The 23,202-nt window shown below is 40.1% G+C and overlaps 2 protein-coding genes across 4 annotated transcripts; both read left to right on the top strand.

The window, feature by feature from the left end:
• The first annotated feature begins 168 nt into the window (after nt 1-168).
• On the top strand, nt 169-2,658 carry manbal (mannosidase beta like). Its single transcript, XM_026346927.1, has 3 exons — nt 169-313; nt 664-869; nt 2,098-2,658. The coding sequence occupies exons 2-3, from the start codon at nt 720-722 to the stop codon at nt 2,206-2,208; spliced, it is 261 nt and encodes an 86-aa protein (XP_026202712.1). The 5' UTR covers nt 169-313; nt 664-719; the 3' UTR covers nt 2,209-2,658.
• Nucleotides 2,659-3,814: 1,156 nt separating this feature from the next.
• On the top strand, nt 3,815-22,597 carry LOC113154070 (proto-oncogene tyrosine-protein kinase Src-like). 3 transcript variants are annotated; one of them, XM_026348074.1, is made up of 14 exons: nt 3,815-4,327; nt 9,994-10,087; nt 10,944-11,225; nt 12,170-12,269; nt 13,271-13,288; nt 14,042-14,140; nt 14,439-14,542; nt 16,469-16,618; nt 16,718-16,873; nt 17,003-17,182; nt 17,460-17,536; nt 17,671-17,824; nt 18,072-18,203; nt 18,925-22,597. In XM_026348074.1, the coding sequence occupies exons 3-14, from the start codon at nt 10,952-10,954 to the stop codon at nt 19,131-19,133; spliced, it is 1,653 nt and encodes a 550-aa protein (XP_026203859.1). In that variant the 5' UTR covers nt 3,815-4,327; nt 9,994-10,087; nt 10,944-10,951; the 3' UTR covers nt 19,134-22,597. The 3 variants fall into 3 exon arrangements, with proteins under 3 accessions (XP_026203859.1, XP_026203857.1, XP_026203860.1); XM_026348072.1 differs by lacking the exon at nt 9,994-10,087; XM_026348075.1 differs by lacking the exons at nt 9,994-10,087; nt 13,271-13,288 and having other exon boundaries at nt 3,816-4,327.
• The last annotated feature ends 605 nt before the right edge of the window (nt 22,598-23,202 follow it).

Below are 23,202 nucleotides of genomic sequence, written 5' to 3'. Positions count from 1 at the left end.
AACACTTCTCTTTAAATCTTCTCACAAATCTTGGGATCTAACGCAGTTTTATTTCGTTATTTTTATTATTTATTTATCATTTTTTATAAATTTATTACCTCTGTCTGAACAATAGAGAGCGACATTTTCAATAATCCGGGCGGAAGTGGGGCGCAGTTTTGTGACGTCACTTCCGAGAAGTTGACTTTTTTTTTTTTTTCTTTGTTAGCTAAATTAGCATTCGCGTTTTTATTGATAGCGTTTTATGGTCTTACCTATTTTGCGACGACGTTGAGGACAGGACTTTATCGAGCAAGAACAGGAGAACATATCGGTCAGTGGTAACTTTGTCTTCCACTCACCAGCAAAACAATAACATTACATGTATCCATGAAAAGGTGTGCATTTACAGCTGTGCTAACCTTAGCTTAGCGTATACACAATAATTTACAGTAACTGATGCGAGAGGATGTCGACAAGACAAACATTGTCCTGCAACAAAAAACATCAATATTTTTTGTTAACTGTTTCCTGCAGAGTTTCGGCCGTACAACATAATATGTAATTTCTCCATATGACTGCAGCTATAACGACTGAGGAACATATACATATATGTTTGTCCCCCTCCATAACGTCTTGACATCACATACATTTTGATGGTCGTCCTGCTGCTCTGCTCCACAGGCTGAGGAGGAAAACAAAACTGACGAAAACTGACCAGACAACCAATAAACAGCATTATGTCTGCAGAGCTGGATCTGTCCCCTCCAGAAGTCCCTGAGCCGACCTTTCTAGAAAGTATACTACGCTATGGGCTGTTTCTGGGAGCAATCTTCCAGCTTATCTGCATCCTGGCTGTAATCTTCCCCTCCTCCAAGGGGCATGAGCAGGTAGGTAAATTCTAAGGGATGGAGCGGAGCATGTTTTGTGTCTGCACTTTATATTGAGAAAACGCAGTCAGTACTTCTTCACGGACAAACCTTTTATCTAATTAAACTGTTGACAATTATTAATTTCTAGGCCTCAAGGGCAGGGATTCACAATCCTCATCCACAAGTCCCACTGCCCTGCTTGTTTCCCTACCTAATGCTGTTGACAAAGATCGGATGTGTTCAGTCAATCAGAAGCTGGAAGATACCATCTCAGATGAGGGTGGAGTCAGGGAAGACGAAGTGAATTTACGTTTTCCAGCTTCTAATTGACTGAGCACCCCTGATCAGCAACATCAGGACACGTTTGGGAATCACAATGGGATACACATTCAAAAGTGGCAGATTTGTGTCTTGGCCCATTTAGAATTTAGTTTTTTCTAAATACTTATAAGTAGGAATTAAATGTATTTGGCTCTAGAAGGTATCACAGTTCTCCTGATGATGCAATGACCCAATAAGGTTGTTCACTTACTAGACTGCTAATCTTTTTTCTGCTATACATCTATTCTGTATGTAAATCCTAAAGACGTTTAGCGTTTAATGTACAGTGAGCAAGCGTGGCACTGAAAATCTTATTTTTCAATATCTATGAAGATGGAGCCACTGAGGGTTACTTTCACAATCTCTACGTTAACATCTGTCAGGAGAGATTATTTATAGATAAGAGCAATTAAACCCACCATCTAATTATTCTATTTTCAGACCTAGTCATCAGATGCACTGATTGCACTCCACAGTATGTCGCCGTTTCATCCTTCACAGCATCCAGCTCTCATTCCTCACTGCCTGAACAATAGGAATGACTGCACTCACTGAAACTGTGCTGACAGAGAAAACTGTTTTGTGTGTGTCCCTAAAACTCTGGGAATTTCATTCAACTGTTCATTTAATTAAGATAATTATACCCAGAGATGGGGATATCTGGAAAATTGCAAACAGTAAAATTACTTTACCAAAATATCACAAACGGCGAAGCAATTGTTCACACTTTTATGACAAGATTTGCTTAGAAAATATCAGCCTGACAAATAATGTCTGAGTAGAAGTCAGCAAAAGCATTATTTGAATACATCTTCACACTTATCTAATCATGCTTAGCAGTCATGTATTTTCACACCACATTTCAATGACTCAGGATTTCTTTTGAAGTAACGGGTGTTTTATGCCTCTTGTGTTTGTTCTACAGGAGGAGACTGAGTCCACTGATGGCAAGGCCACTGAACAGATGAAGAAACCTAAAGGACCGACACCTCAGATTCGTCAGAAACCAAAGAAAGAGAGCAAAAAGAAGCGATAGACAAGTTTGTGTGTGATAAATTATTGATGTGATTGTTTGCAGTTAATGAGTCAGCATTGAAAATTCTCAATACAGTTATCACTACATATATATTAAACACTAGTGTTATATTACAACAGTAAGTAATATGCATTTATATTTGCATTGATTTGATTTCAGAATGACATTGAATTGCCCTGATTCACATTCACAGTAATACAGCATTTGCTGACTGCTGCATATTTGGTTTGGTGTATTGGTTGTTTTTTCCTTTTTTGTTTATATATTTTTATAATATCACTGATTAATTTGTGTTTCGAGACCAGACAAATGCATTATATAGTCACCTCCTTTGTTATTTTTTATTAGTAGTTTATTCAGTGTTAAATTTCATTTTAAAGAGTCACACTGAGATTATGTCCCATCCTTGTACTCTTTTTATATTCCAGAATACATGATTTCCTTATAAAATTCCATTTGTATTGTGTATTTTATGTTTATATTGTGATTATTATGAGCAATTTATACTCTCTAAAAACATTGTATTCCTGGAAAAAAAAAAAACTGACCAGGCTGCTATGAAGAAGGATGGAGCCCGGGAGTTGCTATGGTCGGAAAAAATGAAATCGTGCGCACGGAATACTAAACTGAGAGTACCAATTAAGTAATCTGTGCACATGCATTACTTAATCCGTGCTCTTATTTATTGTGTTTGGCGTCAGACAGCCGCCTTCTAGCTCAGCCTGTTCCTTTTAGCAGCAGCTCAAATAAAACCGCAGTACAACCATAATTTATAGGTTAACTGTCTCAGCACATGGGACAAAGTCTGGACGTGAGCTCTTTATACACTTTATCATATTCTCCAAAATATTTCCCATCCCGGATTGTAAGTGTTGGAATAAATTAACTCCACAGTTAGTTTAGGCTTCAGGTTTAGTATCAGGTACAGTTTCAGGATTTCAGGCCGTTTTTACGCATGGTGACATGGACAGTGTGGACTGTCCGAAGTAGCCTTTGTACAGACGCCACCGAAGATCCATCATACACCGATTGTTAAATGTCATATAGGCAACATGTAATTGGCGGAGACATGGAACTCAGTTATAAAGTGTGATTTATCACAGGTCAGACTCTCTGCGTTGTGTTGTGTAGAAATGAGACACACATCTCCCGGGACTGTCTGCAATTTATTATGAACCATGTGAACTGCGGTAAATATAAGACATTCATAGGATTTCTCGTATGAATGTTCTCTGTCCTTTCCCAGGGATTTTCTGAGTCGAAGGAGGAAGTGCCGCTCGTCAACACGAGGTATAGTTACAAAATAAAATGAGCGTTGTAGCTCCTGCCACCACAGGTCCATATGAAACTCTCCACTCTTAACAGTTGTGCTGGCATTAATATATCTTCTTCTAAAACATATTAACAATATTATTAATAACACAAAAATATACGAGATATACAAAACCAGAAATGACTATATGCCCACCAAAATAAAAGTCTTTCCTTATTGTAGAATGCCCTGATCATAATGTGGCAATAACAACATGCCTGTATGACATTGGTATATCTAAGTTTATTAGAGAAACTATTTTAAAAATCTAAAGGGGGGCGTTATCATGCCACACAACACTGGCCAACGCTGTGGCTCTAACGTTACGCAAATACGACGTGAATCCTCTCGTCTCCGCCATTCCTGCGTAAAAAGCGTAAAATCCAAGCTCATCATATTTGCACTCTCGCGTTTCGTCAGTGATGCGCTTCCCCGTGCCTTTCCCCCTACGAGGCATGTCTTCTCCCCAGCACAGCGCTCCTGCTCCGTCGCATGAATCCGCCGCGCCGTCGACCCTTCCCAGCTGAACAGGCGTCTCCACGGTGCGTCTTAGTGTTTGTCCGGCCCACCGCAGCGCAGCCGCCCGGCAGCTGTGCCCTCAGCTCCTGAAGCCAGTCCCCCGTCATGACCTCCTCCTCCTCCGTTTGTGCTGGAAAACGCTAAATGGGATTCGTGGCTGGCCCGAGGTTTCCACAGCAACTGACCATCCGCTTCCATTATTCCTCTAATGAGGACAGCCACAAGGATTTAACACGACTCCTCGCTGCGCGTCTCTGATTTTTAGCTGAATCTCAAGACGCGTCAAAGGTGAGTTAATTAGAGATCGTTGCGTTTTAATGCGAGAAATGTGGGATTTGAATGGGAATTAAGGTCAGGGCTTTGAACGTGTTGCTATACGTTTTATCACACGGCTGTATAACAGCCCCCTCTCACTCAGTTGTATTTCATTGTTGCACCGGGCCACTCGGTCAGTGTTGCTCGCACATTTGGTCAGTGCCACTCAGTCTGTGCCAGCCAGGGCTGTGTTGTTGACGATTTCCTTCACACCGCAAGAAATGAAAACGCTCTCATGTCATATTTTTGAAAAACAAAACCTCTTTTTTTACGACCAAACACAGTCGGTGGAGGACGTAGTAAACCGACTGCGCACAGAAAGTAAAAGCAGGAATCCATCGAAAATCAAAATGGAGCTGTAACAGCACCTGTTTTGATTCATCAGGCCGCATATGTGCTCATGTGAACAGAAGCCGACGGTGGTCACAGCAGCATTTTACCCCTGTTCCCATCCACAAATCCCCCGTTTACATTCCTAACGTGGAGTTTGGGAAACACCGAATGTGGTTGATTTTAATGTATTTTCCTCCTATTGCCTCCAAACGCAAATCCGTTATGATTTTGACAGCTGCTACTCCTGTAGGCACCTACTACCCCACCCCTTGTTTCTTTGAAAGCAGCTTTGCTACAATAACTGGTGTTTAATCCTTCGGAAATAGAATTTTAATTATGTGGCTAATCGGTTTACAGCTGGTTTTAGTGTTTGGGCTAATTCCAGTTAATTTCATAAATGGCCTTTAAAGCAACATTTTATACTGGTCAACCTTAGAAGATGGAGGAATATACTTGCCTTGACATAGTTGATCAGAAGTTTTTAAAGCTCTATGTTATGTCTTGTGTAATGTCAAATGTTCTCATTTGAACTGAAAAATAGACAATGCAGTTCCTCTTTTCTGTCAAATCACAGAAAAACTACATGTCCAGGATGTAATGTGTACATATTTTTCGGAAATTTAAAATAAAATGAGAGGCTGCGTAAATTAAATTAATGTCTCATTAATAAAGGAGGCATTCATTTGTATTAATCTCTTGCTGACAGAATGGCACCGCTGACATGGACCATTTTCACACCCTTTAAAATTAATCAAGCCTCAGCAGCCATTTCTCATAGCCTAGTTCAGCTGGAGCCACCAGTGAAAGATTAGACAAAACGGAAATGGGTTTTTATCAGCTGAGTGCCACAGTCTCCATGTCCTCTACTTCTTCCTCATGCCTGTCCTCTGGGTTTGTGACTGAGGACAAAGGGATGTGAGATGGGAGAGCTAGACACAGGCTCAGACTTCTTGAAGTGTGTGGGGTAAAGAAAGGATTTGGGGACTAGAACTAGAACTAGATCATCCACGGTGCTAAAACAGGACAAGACTTGTTAGTTATGTGACTACATTATCTTTTGTCGGGTCCTGTTTAAATCATCTGCCAACCCCTCTCTCTCTCTCTCTCTCCGATGGGTTATTTATAGAGGAGCTGCATATTATACATATGGGATGCACAGTTTCATGTTATCGTCCAGTGTGTAGCGGGATAAGACAGTAACACTAATGTGCACATTTCCTGTTGATTTGTTTATTTGAACTTGTGGAATTCATCATTGCTCTTGTGGAAGTGACTGTCGTACTAACATGCTGATGTTTAGCAGGTAGAACATTTGACATTTTCACCATTTTAGTTGGTTGTGTTAGCATTTTGTGAGAGGATCATCAAAGTTAGGGATACTTCAGTCTGGACTACAATAGAGGACTGACCAGGAAGCTGACCTTGAGATCCCCATAGCATTGTAACTTTGATCGATGCTCACTTGATTTGACAAATTCACACTGCAGGTGCCTTATATTAGCTTCAGCCCAACCAAAGACCATATTTTTGTACAGCTTGAGGACTCTAGAGTTTGACCTCTCTCATTTACATTGGAATCACAATAGAACAGGATCTCTTTACATCAGATTCGAAATGACAGTGTGGGTGAATGACATTCTCCGTAGCAGATTAGAGCACATGTACAAAGTTACAAATGCAAATATTGGCATCACGTGACGCACTTACCACCTGAAATGCATAAGAACCTGTCTGCTTTATTTACTTACATTCCTCTAAGCTCACTTCCTGCACCTTTTTCCCTCTTTCCCTTCACTATTTCCTTGTCCCACCCAGTATTTAATACATGTACAGAGATATAGATTTTCTAAGACTCCATCAACACTGAGACTGAGAGAGAGACAGAGGTTAGTGATAAATATACTGCAGAGATTGAAGTGTTCTTCTGCTCCATTGAGGTTCTAGGATAAATACCACTCCGAACATAGCCACTTAACGAAGCCTGTATTTGCTATGATTCATATCTAATCCTTAAAATCTGTGTTCTCACTATGCAACCAGGCAGCTATAATTACATAGTTAACATAAATGTGTACTATCATTATTAAATCATATGTACCACTGTTCGTACTAGCAATGCGTCTTCTATGGTTTCAATGAAGAGAAATCAACGTACTTACTTAATACAAGAACACAAAAACACATTTTAAAAAAGAGCAAACTCATTCCAGTTTAAAATGAATAATACACACAGTACAAAGGAACAAGAGTTTTTTTTTTTTTTTGTATCCTGGGAAACCAGAAAAATACAGTGTCTTTGTTACCCCCACCCCGTCCACCTCCTCATCTCCCTCCTTGCTTCCTTCTTCCGATCCTGCCCTCCCACTGCTTAGGTGCCTGTTCTTGTTGCAGTCTCTGGCAGTCGTAGTGGTATGGTGCAATCTGCTTCTCCCACATTCCTCTGTGTTCCTGTTGAATGAGGAAGCTCACAAGGGATTCAAATCTCCCTTTACATCTCATTTCTCTTTTTTTTTAAACATTTAAAATTTGTCCTATTCCTTTTTGGGCAGATTTTACATTACCAAATCTACATCGATTGGACCTTCTATCTCAACTGTACACTTCCAAATTGTTTGCAAATTAGTGTTTTCTCATTCATTCTTGTATGTTTTACAAATTGTTGGAAGAAGTCGCATGTTAGCGCTTCTTGATATTAGAACATTCTGACACCATATTAGGAAAAGGCGTGTGGTTCAGATACAGTGCTAGCGCTGTTGTTTACATGCACATGCTCTGTTTCTTTCAAGGGTAATCTAGTGTGTGCAGCGTCCCAGAGAGAACTAGAGCTGTGAGAGAGCTGTGCACTGTGATTCTCAAAGGACAGGAATGCTGCCATCAGTGCATTGGGAAATGTTTGCAGTGCTGGTCATTACCTCTACACATTAGTATGCCTTTAAAACTCATAATTAGTAACTTTCCCAAATCGACCTAAGTTTCTTTCAGCCAGATGATCAGGGTTTAAATGCCCTGTTCTACTAAACATTTGCCCTGCTGAGCTGCCGTGGAGACAATATTAGGTCTGTTTAATTTTCTTTTGATATATAGAGCTCCAGAGTCAGTCACTCAACAAAAGTAATCGTCTGTCACCAAAAGGTTCTCAAATGTAAGAATTTGGTCGCTCATAATAGTAAAGTATGTGTATAAACTCCACATTCATTCAGATCAAACAACTATAATTCTTATATAGATTTTTCAATGCTGATCTTTAGAAACCAGGAAGGCTGATGGCTGATAAAACATGTTATAATTACAAATGAGACAGACATGTAATGAACCTAGATGGGCATTTAATGAATTATGAAAATATTTTAATTATTGAAAGTATTTAAAAATTAACAGTTGTGGAAACAAGGATGACCTACACTCCATGCTATCCCTGAATGCCTCACCAGCAGAACTGCTGTGAGGACCGGTCACTCTGCTAATTGGTGTACAACTGTGCACTCCGCAAAAGTCTGATATCCAGGAGATTTTATATAATTTCTGTGCTTTAGGGAGCCACTATTAAAATTAGACTCCAGAAACTTCGGGAAGGAGTGGGATTTTTTGATATTGTGGGAGTTTGTTTCTTCAAACTTTTTATTGGCCTTTTACTTTTTGTTGTGCAGTAACAAGTCTGACGTAACAACATACAGTTGTAAACTGTTACTTTATGGATTCGCTAATCTCACTCTCTTCTGCCTTCTAGTGATAATAAAATTCATTCTGGTGAGTCACACATTCATACACTCTTCTTTGTAAGCTGCGAATGTGTCTGGGGAAACCTAATTAATTGGTCAGCATGAATGCAGACATTGATCAGTGCAGATTAATTGGAAATGTCAAAGGTCGTCTTTGACTAATTGATCAACTACGAAAAATAGGTGTGTTTTCTACCCAGTGAGAAATGTAATTTGTCTGTTCAGGTACAACAGTTCTGGACCACTTCACTTCCTCTGGTGTTTGGTGTGTAATACTCTTTAGATATCTACCTCACTTAATGTTCACACATTCTTCCTGTATATCTGTACATCTGCAGTTATAGTGCTGCATCTGTAGCTTTTAGTTTCTGAGAGTGTACTAAATTCATAGCATTACATCTATAGCCATGCATTTACTCCATTATCAACATAACGTAATAATTATTTGCCTTTTAATGTAAAGCAATACATGTCTGAAAATATGATAAGTAGCACTTTACTTTAGTACTAAGCTTTGACAGGTGTGTTCGTTGGTCGATGTCGGTCAGTCTAAAGTAACGTGGTACTCATTGGGACATCAACTATGTCTTTTCTAAATTTAAGGCAATGGTAAAACTGCAACTTGATGCTTACAGGTAAATTACATCCAAAAATACACCACTGGGGTTCCCAGACAAGACTGTAGTTATTCCTCAGATTCAAACACCTGTAGTAGTAGTGTCAAGTTCTAAATATATCCATTGCATAACTCCCTCATTTACTGTTTAAAATCTAGTAAGTCTGCAATCCGTCCCTGGGACCATATTCCCAGCCCACTTCGTTCATGTTTTGTCCCGTGTCTGGGTTTTTGTGATCATCAGTGAACTGGTAGATTTTTGAGGCAGGCTGCAGGCAGAGTCCATTACTGACACCGACCAAATACAGCGATTTACTGGTCACACAACTCACACATCCTTGTCCATCTTTTTCTGGAGGCCTACGGGCCTATCTCTGTGTGACTCAATGTTGCACCATGGGATATGTTAACCCCCCCAGTGTGCCAGATTACATGCCAGCAGGAGTTGAATCAAAGCTTGCATGACTGTACATGTGTGCCTGAAATTGCTCATGCTGGTGCACATTCACGCACACTCACCAACTTATATGCCCACATTTCTCCACAGTGAGTTAGTACCATATCTTTGAGTATTCTTATACCTGTGTAATTATGTTCTTCTTGTACATTACACTTTAAAACACCCACTAAGCCTCAGCTGTCTGTGCAACAACCACCTACACATTCTTTTTCCATCCACCACCAGTTCCTCCTTGTCTGTTAATAACCCTTCTTGTCCCGTCTATCATACAAGTGTGTTGGAAACAGCCAGATACACACATGTGTTGGAAAAAGGATGTGAGACGCAACTGTGGCTGAGTGTTAGTGTACGATACAGCCTCGTTTCCCAGAGACCAAGAAACAGCTGCTCACGCACAAGGACACACACACATCTTCCACACATAGCACATACACTGTGTCTGGAACTGTGAGTGCCTCTGTTCACGAAGGAACAAGGCTGTTTCATGTGTGTATGACTGTCTCTGTTTCAGCTGGCCTGAAATAGCCGGTCTCGCAGTGAGTCACTCTACAACGCCTTGAGGGGAGGATTGGACGTGGTGTGTGAACACAGCACTCCAACTTTCTGTGGGTGCACTTGATTGTCTGAATGTGTTTGTCTTTGTCTGCGCTCCTGATGGCAGCGCACTTTTGACTTGTTGCATTCATCATGACATAATAGATGTATCCAGCTATTACCTTTAGAAGCTGAAACTGTTTCTGTCCTTGTCACCAGAATCAACATTCAGTGTCATTATAGCTAACTGCTCCTTTGTTTAAAACTCTTTTTTCTTTGTAGATTCCTTATTGATTCAGAGCAGATTGAATCAAACCATAGGATTGACCTTGAATGTATGCGTTCGCTGTTTCAAGGTGTCATGGATTAATTGAATACAGAACTGTTCTAAACTGAACCTGGAATAGCGCAAGGGATTCACTGTGGTGGATTAAGAAAGCAAAATGAATGTGAGGCTCAGAGCACATACTACTAAGAGGAGAATGAATAGGAACTGAAACAGGCTTAGTTCCTGTTCCTGAATGAATTGGAGTTTTTCTATTAATTTATTCTTATTTTAGTTTTTGCAGACTGGTGGTTGTTAGTTCAGTTCCTTCAAAATCTTTCTAGTTTATCATTTGTTAATGTGTTCATTACTTTTATGAGTCATTTAGGTGAAGTCTTTTTAAATGTCTTAATTACAAAAATTACAATGCTATAAAACAGAAAAACTGCAAATCCTGCGCTGAAGTTAAGTTTAAACCAGAGAATGATTTAACAATTTTAATCACATACTGAAGAACTGACAATTGTTTCCGTCAATCAAAAAATGGTTTCAGTTCTGTGGCGTATAATAAGACATAGCAAGACTAACAACCCAGAAGAGGCTTTTTAATCCTTTGGGAATGAAACTGCTGCAGTCTTACTCATCGTTGGCTCTCGTCCCAGGTCTGCACATGGGGGCGGGCAAGAGTAAACCCAAGGAACCAGGCCAGCGCTCCATGAGCCTGGACGGCACCATCGGTACAGGCTCAGACAGCGGGCACTTCCACCATCTGGGTCCCGCCCAGCAGACCCAAACCCCCAACAGGAGCCCTGCCGTTGGGACGGGCAGGCGAGGGCATCAAGGGCAGCACCAGCATGCCCCAACAAACACTCCTGAGCTGGCACTTTTTGGAGGGGTGGACCACACAGGCACGGTCACTTCGCCTCAGAGAGGACCTCTGTCAGGTACTAATACCGGTTGAAGGTGTGGTGTAGTATCGAACATTAATGAACACAGGAATCTGTCCTACTATTGTAAAAGGATTATTTCAGCATTTTGGAAAACAGGCCCACCTGCTTCCTTGTTGAGAGTGTACCACAACCACAATTACTAAAGCGCACTTTGATCATGCATCTCACTCTCAGTAAGACAGTAAATAAGAATAATTCCTGGTGGCTTGAGTTGCAAATTAAAACTAATATTATAGTTATTAAAACATAATGTCTATTTTAAGTTGTTAATGTTCAATGTTTCCTAATGAGAACTATGTGAGTCAACCCACAGAATGACTTATTTCAGTGTGTGGTCACCAAGTTCTGAGAAAAGAAGCAGAAAAATTTACACCAACTCATATTTACACAGAAAAACACATGAATACGGATTCATTTTCCCACCATCGTCTGTCAGCCAGATTCAAAACCTTGCCTTTGACTTGACATTAAACTCTAATTTGTCTAGACCGGCCAGATGGTTAGGTTAATGTTGCACCATCGAGAGAGAGGAAAGCTGTGTATCAGGAGCAGCTCTGCTGGCTGCCTCTCCCTGCCGTGCATCTAATGAGTTCCCAGGTTTAAATCACCAGTTCATTAAGGAGCTAGAAAACTATACAGAAAATAGAGCATTGCTGATATGATGGCTTTGTCCTTCATGGACTATTGGTCACACTCAGACAAATCAATACTTCTTATTAGGCTCTGGCAAATTGTTTAAACATATATGGATTACAGGCAAAATGGTTTTATAGCTCTACACTGAATCAAGCAAAACATTTTCAAGGACCAAACTTGCATTATGGAAGTCAAGATTATGGTACTTAATAGAGGACACAATGGGAAGTCCCATTGTCTTTAATTACTTTGTTCCCTAAATGCATTTTTCTATTTCTGTGTGTGGGTTTTGTTTCTTGCAGGAGGTGTCACTACATTTGTGGCGCTGTATGACTATGAGTCACGGACAACATCTGATCTGACCTTTAGAAAAGGCGACAGGCTGCAAATTGTCAACAACACGTAAGAATCAAGTCATCTGTCTCACTCCCTCCCTCTGACACCACAGCTTCACAAAAGCCAAAATGAACACATTTGCTGGTGCACGTGAGCATGAGTGTGCACAAATGTTTACGTGAATGAACACAGACAGTGACAGTGAGAGTTAGAGCTGATAACTGTGGATCCGGAGTTCGTCCTCCCCTGTTGACTAAAACCCTTTGCTAATGCGATCTGTGCCTCTTGGCAAAAGTCACCATAATCTTTCATATAAAGAATTGCATCTTCATAGCGAACCTGTGGTAGCAGGATTGATTTCCTCGACACAGATAATGCTTGAAAACTGTGTTTTCCTCTTGGGGATTAGCACATGTTGACATCTGTCTATATTCTGTTGATCAGATATAAATGGCTAATATTTGGTTAGATTTTAGTGGTATGAAATGAAAAGATGAAAAAATGTTTCCATGTTAAAGCATTTATAGCATAATTGTTATACAGGTGTTTAAATGGACATCTTCTTTTCCAGCGTCCTCTTTCCATAGCTTCCCGTTATAAGTCTGGTCTGCTGTTCTTCAGCTATAGTCTGGCACTACACAACAGGGCTGAAAAAAATGTGATGCATCGTACTTCATTAATTGACATTGCACACTTCTCAGTGGATGAAAACTTTTATATAAAGTTTCAATTCTTTGGCATCAGTGAGAATATAAAGTGAGCCCCAAGGATTTGATATTTAATTGAAAATAAATGAGAGATATTTCTACAAACTACTGTTGTCAGATTGTTTAAAAATTACCAACTGCACTAAAGTAAAGAGTAAAACTTAAAACTTTGCACTGCAGCTTGTGCAGCCTTAGTGTGTAGTCCCAAAGCACATTCGGCTCCTCTGCTATCTGTCTGTGTTGTGCTGCTTGCCTTGCTGTGTCTCCTTGCTGTGTTTTGATGTCGGCTGTGTCTGTTATCTCTCCCCCTCTCTCTCTCTCTCTCTCTCTCTCTTTCTCATGCTTCATGGTTTCTCCTAGGAAAAAGTACAGCTTCAGGTCAGTAATACTCAATGCAGTAAAAATCTCAAGCAACCTTTTGTTCGCAGTCCCTTTGCTGCTGCACTGATTTGTCTGATCAAGCTGGCAGCATAATTGTGAAGAGTTAGTAAATATTAGGGAGAGAGAGAATATTGGTGCTATAGTTGGCATGGTAATGTGGTGACATATTGTATATCCCAGGATCTAGATCAACAGTTAACAGCCTAAAATGTGGACTACACGTTCAACAATAGGTTGCGTTTCATTTTTTCATGTCACTCTGTGACTTCGGTGGCAGATCAATTGTGTTTTCTGTAGATCTTCATTCAAATAATTTAGAAAGTGGAAATTCTGTCACAGTCTGTTGTAAATAATTAAATATAATAACTCGGTAAGGAAATTAACTGGCAGATAAAAAATGTAAGCATTGTCTGTGTAGCCACATCGTATTGAAATCATCAACAAATGCATTATTTACTTTTGGTTTAAAACAAACGTTCTCTGCTGTAGCAGCTTTTCTATTCACAAATGTTTGTTTTAAAGATCTTGTTGAATAGAAATCTACTAGCGTGGCTTGGGACTGAATCCTGCAGGCAATGTAGAGAAGTCAGCAGGTGTTTGAGTATTTGTTGGTCTTTTCGTGGGATTTGTTGACAGTTGTTTTAGGAGGAAGTACAGAATATCAACATTAACCACAGAGTAACAATGATAATGGTTTCTGACGTTCCTGTGGTCTTTCTGTTTCTCTTTCTCTCTTTTTTTCTGTCACAGAGAAGGCGACTGGTGGCTCGCTCGCTCACTGACAACCGGAGAGAGCGGTTATATCCCTAGCAACTATGTGGCTCCGTCCGACTCCATCCAAGCAGAAGAGTACATTATCCTCTCCTTGTTTCACTCTTGCAGTGTCTTTTTCCTACAGTGATTTAAAACCATTTTCACTGCAGAACCTCAGTGTAGAGTTATTTGCTTTGCAGTATATGTATGCACATACTGTACTGCATGCACATCTGCACAGTCTGCTTCTACAGTATAATTTAAAGTATATGTTAGAGGCACTATTCTCACACAAATATAAGAGGCTTGTCTCTGCCTGTGCAGTCTTAGCCTGCCTTCTCCAGACGTGCAGTCCTTTCTGACTGATCTTATTCTGTGTGGCCCACTTTGGCAGGTGGTATTTTGGGAAGATCACTCGGCGTGACTCAGAAAGGCTCCTTTTGAACCTACAGAACAGACGAGGAACCTTTTTGGTGAGGGAGAGCGAGACCACTAAAGGTGAGAGAAAGATAATGTTTGTATCACAGCGGAGACTACAGCCATTAACAAGCTCCTTAGTTTTTCTCATGGTTGTTCGTGATTATCTATTACTGTGTCTCTCAGCCATTAGGAGAAGTATCTAATGTGAAAAAACTGGGAACTATACACCAGGTGCCTGGTCTTTATTAAACCCACACATTTTCAGTGTGGTGTTTTTTGCCAAGTTGGTTTTTCTCAGTTCCTACAGGAATTATTTCGAGATAAAAACATTTGTCTGAAAATAAAAGCACACAATAATGAATGCAGTAGAAATATATTGTCAAAGCTCAAGCAGACTAGAGGAAAATGAACCAGTAACTTTATTATATTTCAATCAAATATTATAACTTCCTAGATTCCAAAAGATTAATTGAGAGAGAAAATAATTTGTTGAAGCCCTAACCCATATCAACCCTAATCCATTTCTACTGAAAGGAAAATTATGTGGGATATGAAACAAATCAAATGGACCATGTGGAACACATTTCTTAAAGTGTTGGTGGCACCCAATCAAGAGGAGTTCACTACACCCTAATTACACCTGGGTAAAAACATACACTCCAACTGAGAAAGCTCAACTGTCCAGTTCTCCATGTTGCATGTTAAGCTGCTGGACAGGACACAGTGTGAATTAAAAAATAACTAAAAATATAAACAAAAAATATGTTGGTGACTACTGTGTCATCGTCGGTTCTTATGGGTTAAATAAGTTGTAAAAAGAATATTAAGTGACAGATTTTTGCTTTTGGAAGTGTGTCATGTTGTTAGCTAATGTGTGTACTACTAGGAATTATTAAAAAACTGTATGTCTACAACAACTCAATTTTATTTCATACATTTTATTTTTGCACTTTCTAATTGTTTAAAAAGTGTTACACACTTTCTCTGTCCCCTGGAACTCCAGCTGCCCATGTGGGTTTACTTTGAAATGAGTAGATCTTCAGAGATGCTGGAGCTCGTAATTAGGTTAACTTGTTAACTTTCACACAGACGTGTGGTGCTTTAATCTTTGTTCTGTGGGCTTGCGGCAGAGTTTTGCATCTTGCGCTGAAAGTCTAGAGTGAGATCTAGTCCCTGTGACGTAGATGGGACTCTTTCGAAGGAAGTGTGGAGAAAAAAGAAAAAGAGTGGAGTGCATCGGGGCTTGTGAATGGATAGGGGTGAATCACTCTGCCAGAACTAGGTCAACCTATGAGGGTGCTGGATTTCCCTCAGGCTATAAGTCTCTCATGTCCCAACACACACAAACACACACACACACACACATACAGAGGGGAGGGGATGAGCATGAAGAGAGTGAGAACAGTAAAAGAAGAGACTCCAAGGAAAGAGGGAGAATCAGGGAGAGAGGAGGAGCTCTGGCACGAGGTGTGTTGTCTTCAGGGTGTGTCCTATATTATATGTCAGCAATGATGAGGTTCTCAGTGTCATATGTTGCATAAAGTATAAGTCATATTAGAGTGTGCAAAATCTAATCTGATCGTTTATACAGTGCTGGACACAAGCAAACCACTCCTGACTCTTCAACTTCATATTTCTGATCATTCGTTCATCATCAGTCATCATTTAAGTTTTTGTTAGAACTGTGTTAGATGTTTAATACATCAGTGGTTGAAGATGATTATATTCATCACTGTTAATGCTGGGATCAGGAGCGTCTGGTCGACGTACACTAAGTGCAGTAGTTTTCTGCTGTACAGAACAAGTTAAGAAAAATGATTTTACTACATTTAGTTAACAGTGGGCCATGAAGACTTGATTTGAATTTTCATGGCACTTAAAGCAAACAGAGACTTGCCTAGTGCAACTGCTGAGAAACTTTGAGAGCCCCTGTCACACAGGCGCAGATACACCTGCTTCTATTGCTCTAAGCTGTCTCCGTCTGTTGTTTCTTCCTGTTCACAGGGGCATATTGTCTGTCAGTGCTGGATTATGATAACACCAAAGGCCTGAATGTTAAACATTACAAAATCAGGAAGCTGGATAGTGGTGGTTTCTACATCACCTCCCGTACCCAGTTCACCAGCCTGCAGCAGCTAGTCTTCCACTACCGCAGTGAGTGCCTCGTGCATTTTAGCAGTAAAGTAATGGTAGTGAACCTTTTTGAAGCCGTCACCTTAAACTGGCTCCTCCGCTTCCTTTTCCCTATTTTAGAGCACTCTGATGGGCTGTGCCATGCTCTGACGGACGTGTGTCCCGTGGCTAAACCTCAGACTCAGGGACTGGCGAGGGACGCCTGGGAGATCCCACGAGAGTCCCTCCGCCTCGACCTGAAACTGGGACAGGGCTGTTTTGGAGAAGTCTGGATGGGTAAGAACTACACACCACTTCTTTCTATGGGAGTTTAATGAATCATGTACAAAGGCAGTTGCTTGTGAGGGGATCTAAAGCTTTATTAAAGAATTTATACACCAGACACATCTCTGTGTTTTCTGACAGGTACTTGGAATGGTACTACACGTGTAGCAATCAAGACCCTAAAGCCTGGCACTATGTCTCCAGAGGCTTTTCTTCAAGAAGCACAGGTCATGAAGAAACTGAGGCATGAGAAGCTGGTCCAGCTTTATGCTGTGGTGTCTGAGGAACCCATCTATATTGTGACAGAGTATATGAGCCAAGGTAAAACATGTTGCACACAGGTAGCTATGGCTGAGTGTCAAAGCTTGTTACTTTGAAGTTGTTTACATCTTGATCTGGCACTTTTAAATTAATTAAAACTTTTTTATTTAGGCAGATGTTTTGTTAAGATGCTTTTGTGATATTTAATAAAATTTGAGCAATTCTCCTGTTTAAGTAAATTATGTCACAAAGTAAGTTACCTAAAATAGGATTGTTGTTTGTGTACTAATACTGCACAGTTCTTCTAAATACTGTAATTTTGGTCTTGCATTCACAGGTAGCTTGTTGGACTTCCTTAAAGGGGAAGCAGGAAAGATGCTTCGTCTGCCACAACTGGTAGACATGGCTGCACAGGTAAGCACCAGTGATGTTGTTGTTTGTTGTGCTCCGACACTTATAACCACCCAAAAGTCACACACTGAAAACTTAAAAAAATAGCATCTTAATTACAACAAAAACAAAGTTCTCCATCTCCTCACTCGCTCCAGATTGCAGCAGGCATGGCCTACGTGGAGAGGATGAACTACGTCCACAGAGATCTTCGTGCTGCAAACATCCTGGTGGGAGACAGCCTGGTGTGTAAAGTGGCTGACTTTGGTCTGGCAAGACTAATTGAAGACAATGAATACACTGCAAGACAGGGTAAGTCCACAACAGATTATACTTTAATCTGTATTAACATGAAACAGAACACTTACTGTACACTAGAGAAAATCAGAGATTATATTTAAAGTAAACTATTAAAGGAGCCACAAGAGGTGCAGATGAATTCTTTACTTTTTAATGTACATATTCTCTAATCTAAACATGTCTATTTGTTCATTGCACAACATGGTACATTTCATTTTTCTTCAGCCGTATTTTCTTTTTAATTCTTATGATCCTTTAGGTGCTAAGTTCCCAATCAAATGGACAGCACCGGAGGCAGCCCTGTATGGCCGTTTCACCATCAAGTCCGATGTGTGGTCCTTTGGTATTCTGCTCACAGAGCTGGCAACTAAAGGCAGAGTCCCCTATCCAGGTAAAGCCTTCACTAAGTAACAAAAGCCTCTTTTACAAGGCCCCTTCCAGGCAGTTTTACTGTGCCAATAATCCAGCTCACTGTGCTGTAAAAACCGTACCAAACCGGCATGCTAGGTCCCTATAGGCCCTCTTTTTAGCTGCCTCGAAAGGTAGTGTCAGATGCATCAACTGTATTTGAGTTAAAATCATCTTAAATGTGCACAATTAGCAAAAGCACTGCACGGTTCATGCTCTTAAATGCTTGCTTGCTACTGTACATAATGTTAAACTGCTAAAGCTGGCAGACTGTTACCTGTGTAAAACAAACACCAGAGCATCTTCAAGGGGCATTTTAAAGAGCAGTGTTAATAGGAAAAAGCATCTTTTTTGTGTCAAAAGGGCTAAACTCACTTTACTTTTACTTTTTAAGTAAAAGTGCCACAAACGCTCTGCACACAGCTTCTCAAATGTGACCAATTGGTGCTATTACATGTCTTAATGTGATAAAAAACTCGTTTTGAGTTTTGTATTGACAAAACAAGCTATTTAAGGACATCATCATGTGCCCAGAGATATATAATTGAATTTTCTGGCTGTTCAGATAGAAATAATGAAAGGAGTGAAACCTTGTGGACTGAAAATGAATCAGACTTACTACAAATAACTACTACTACAATTTTTGATAAAGTAGCTGCCTTTCACAGATATAACTAATATAACTTCGTTTCATTTCTCGTCAGGTATGGTTAACCGCGAGGTGCTCGACCAGGTGGAGCGCGGCTACAGAATGGCCTGCCCAGCAGAGTGCCCCAGTTCGTTGCACGAGCTCATGCTTTCTTGCTGGAGGAAGGATCCAGAAGAGAGGCCTACGTTTGAGTACCTGCAGGGCTTCCTAGAGGACTACTTCACCTCCACAGAACCCCAGTATCAGCCTGGGGAGAACCTATAGAACCACACACTGAACCAAACTTGGGAGGGGGGAGGGGCTCAATACAGAATGACCTGCACTAACCGACCTCAGAGGAGCGCCTGTGAGAGGATCTGAGCCTGTGAACTTAATCATTTTCTGTGGAAGCAAAACTGAAATAGAAACCTGCAGAAGTCTTTTCTGTGCCATAAAGGAACTGCTGCAGAAGAACCTGGAGAACCTCCTGCCTGCAAGCACTCACTGTTTACTTTATGTTCTCCTGCCAACACAAGGCTCAGTGCTGCAACATTGGAACTGCTGGACCAACTCTGGCTCTGACTTGATTAAGGGGCAACACTTGGGTTTCTGATGTGCACCTGATGGGGAAGGAAGCAAAACAGGTTCTACAGACTAAGCAAAAAGGAAACGGATTAAGCTCCTGTGAAAGAGAGATCAACGGAGGATATTTGTTATTGTCACTATCTAATTTAAGTGTGATTGCTGAAAGCAACTCGATGAATGGCTGTCTATAGGCTGATTACACTTAAATGGGAATATTTCAAGGACTATCTAATCTATAAAAGACATCAGATATACACCTGCCACATAATGAAATGATCCTCATATTAAAGCATGATATCTACATACAAAAATATGAAATGGGTGGGGTCTATTTGATTCCAGTAGCATGCTTTTAAAACAGATTGTACTAGGGCAGCCAAAATTGCTATAACAGTGAAGAATAGTAGTTTGGATGCCTCTACAGTTTCAGAAAGATTTGCTACCAGGGGGCGCTACAGGCAGGGGTTGTGTTTTGGACATTACATCTCGCAAACTATAAGAGATACAGTTGTGAACAGTTGATACATACATTTCACAAGGCTTAGTTAGGGTTTGGGGATAGCAAACTAGAAGAGTCAAATAAATAATTGACGGCTCTGACGTTATGCCTGGACACATGCAAACATACCTGTCCTGGCCCCTGCTGGGGGGTTGTGGATTGTTTTTCTAATTTAAAACACTGATCAGGGTTGGGGACAGGGTTAGGGTTAGCAAACCATAAGACACAAGCAAACCATTTGTCTCACTCAGGTAGGGGTACACACAGTGAAGACAGTGCCCCCTTGTAGCCACCATCTGCTTGTACAGTTGCAAAATTTCTACAGCTACAGTTCCTGGAGCATGTCAGGTCACTCAGCAACTGAGGCTGCAAGCAGCAATGGCAGCTTGCTTTCAGCAATCACACACATTTCCTCTAAGAAATGCCCAATTCTAGTTCAATCAGGCATGAGCTTTTTAGCAGAACCTCCCTTCTGTTGTGTGTCTTTACCCGTGTCTGGTACCTTTTTTACCCACAGAAGAGCACCGCCACTGTGGCTCAGGTGCCAAAGGGAAGTCTTTGTTTTTGTAAAACTTCCTTTGTTTCCTGCCTCTCCTCTTTCTCTACTTCTGTCTGACTTACAGTCTCGATCTCCAGTTTTTTCAAGTGCTGCTTCATCAAAGTGTCTCCAAATAACTCAGCTGTGGAACTCTACTTTGCAACTTTTTTTTTTTATGTTTATTCGAACAAAATTATGTCTCCCGTGGTTTCTTTCAGTGGTAGGTGGAAGTTTCTGATTTCTATTTTTTTTTCTGTGACTATCAATTGCTAAAGTTGACAGAACCACCATGATGCTAGCGCGAGGGGTTCTGCAGTGATTTAAATTGCAAATCGGGGCCTTTATCTATCTATTCGTAGCTGTATTTCTTGATGAACTCTGGACCACCGCTGCAGCCTGCTGGATCCAACCTCAGTGATTAAAATATTATTTTAACGCAGGTAGTAGTTTAATGTTTTCATTGACCTTGGTTTAACTGGGAAGTGTAATTAAAAATAATCAGAACTGGTGTGGTGGCACTGAAGGGCAGTTATCTGCTTCCTCAGAGGTATAAATGGGGTAATTTTCATCAAACATTTATATGACGTACTAAGAGGTTGATATGGCTACCAAACCAATCATATTACTGTTTAATATCCACCTCAACTCAAAATGGGAAAAGCCTGACAATAAACGCCTACTGTGTTCTGTGCCAATCTAATCTCATTTCTTTCCTGTCATTCATGTGTATATACTGTTTTATTATCACAGGCTTTCTTGGGTTTTTAGTTCTTAATGAAACATTTTACAGAATATAAACAAGTAAACTGCACATTTCCCAGTAAACATCAAGCACAGGGCCGATCATCCTGTAACTGTTTACTGAAGGATTCGTAGCTGTCCGTACAAATATGTGACCAGACAGTCCCAATGAAAAAAGTACTGGGGTACTGTAAACGTTTGATCAGGTAACCCTAAAAAACCTGTTAACAACTTACTATGACTTGATTTTTTTATTGATTCTGCTGTTTAGCATGCATTTGTGCTGTTCTTCTCTTGACCATTGGCTGAGTTTATATTTATGCTGTACTGTACATCAACATGTGTATGTTTACTGAAGGTTCGCCTGAGCCGAGCATATCATAAACAGATTTCTGAACATTTGTGCCATTAACCTTGAAATAATTTACCATTTGACACATCTTCTACTGATGCCAGTTCTCACTGTCATACTGTACATAATGTAGCTCTTTAGCGTTAGTTTTGTATCATGTACACCACGTCCAAATGGCTGATATTTCTGCTGAGTGTCACACATTTCAAAGTGGTTTGGTTTATGATGTAGTTGATACAGCAACGGTAAATATAATTAGACATTGTTGCCAATAAATACTACAAAACGAGTTAAGCCAGTTACTCAAAAAGAGCCGGGCAGCAATAAGAGAGATGGTAGCCAATGCTCACTACCCCCATTAAGTTATTAAGTAACTACAATAAAAAAAATCAATTTGGGTTGTTACAAATGAGAAATGAGGTCAAAGATGTAAATAGTATCTTAAACAAATGACTGTGACTATCACGTAATTTTGGTTTTGTATAGTTTTTCTTTAATTGCACCTCGATGTTGAGGTTTTTACAGTGATGCACGCCTGCTCCCAAAATGTTTTCATACCAAGATGCTACTGTATATGAGGCTTAAAGAATGTTTTCTTCTAAATATTGGACTTAATATAAAATCATATTCTGTTTGAAAAACTCTCCCTAAAATTGGACTTTACTCGGATATATGTCCCAGAAAATGATTAGAGCTTTACTCTTAAAGTAGGAATTACCCTGTTAGTCGTGACGAACCACCTTAAGTCACAGGGACAGTGTGAACGTTAATGGACTCACGGTCTGATTGGATTTTCTGTGCCATATTAAAGAAGTTTCTCTGCCTTTTTTATCATTATTTAATTTTTTATAAATCTATGCAGTTCAGGTCTGGCATTCCTGCAACTTTATGGCCATTTTGTTCTAAAGTCAAAATCAATGATCAGAAACAGAAGGTGTGAGCATTTTGTAAGGACTTCTTTTGTCTTTTTTTTTTCTGTTGTAACAAAATGGGTTTGAAATGGGTATTGTGCCACTTTATGTTGATCTTTAAATGTGCAATAAATTATATTTCAAAAGTGTTTTGATAAGGGTGTGTGCTGGTGTGTGTGCTGTACCATAAAAATTAAGAAGATTGAAGATTTTATCTAAATTTTAGAGCTGAAAAGAATTAAATTAAAAAAAATATCAAAGCATAGGTGAGGAATAGAGTCCTTTAAACTGAAAGTCCTTAAAGAAAAGTGTAAACAGTAAAAAAAAAATTTTAAAACAATAAATACACATATATTGTAGGACTAAAAATCATTACAGATCTTGATTAATCTTAGACAAAACCTCATTAACAAAGATCTCTTCCTCTTCCTCTGTGTGTTGAATGCGATTTGTTTGTTTTCAGAAACAGGTAAAGCAACAGCGATACCCGATAGTCATGAGCTCTGGTTAACCAGCAGACAGCTCACTGGTCATGATGCACTGCAGCCTTTCAGCACAGCACTGGCTTCATGCAATAGTTCCTTTGCCTCGTCCTCTTTCTTTCGACAGCCATCTTTAGCTTCTGGTTTCTTTTGGGTGTGACAGTTGGCTTCCCACAGAGCAGCTGAAGTGTTTTTGTCCACATGGAGGCAGCATTTGTCAGGAGGACCCGCGACACTGGACGAGCT

The sequence above is a fragment of the Anabas testudineus genome, chromosome 5 (assembly GCF_900324465.2).
Source record: "Anabas testudineus chromosome 5, fAnaTes1.2, whole genome shotgun sequence".
Taxonomy (NCBI): Eukaryota; Metazoa; Chordata; class Actinopteri; order Anabantiformes; family Anabantidae; genus Anabas; species Anabas testudineus.
This window is presented reverse-complemented; position numbering and strand designations above follow the sequence as displayed.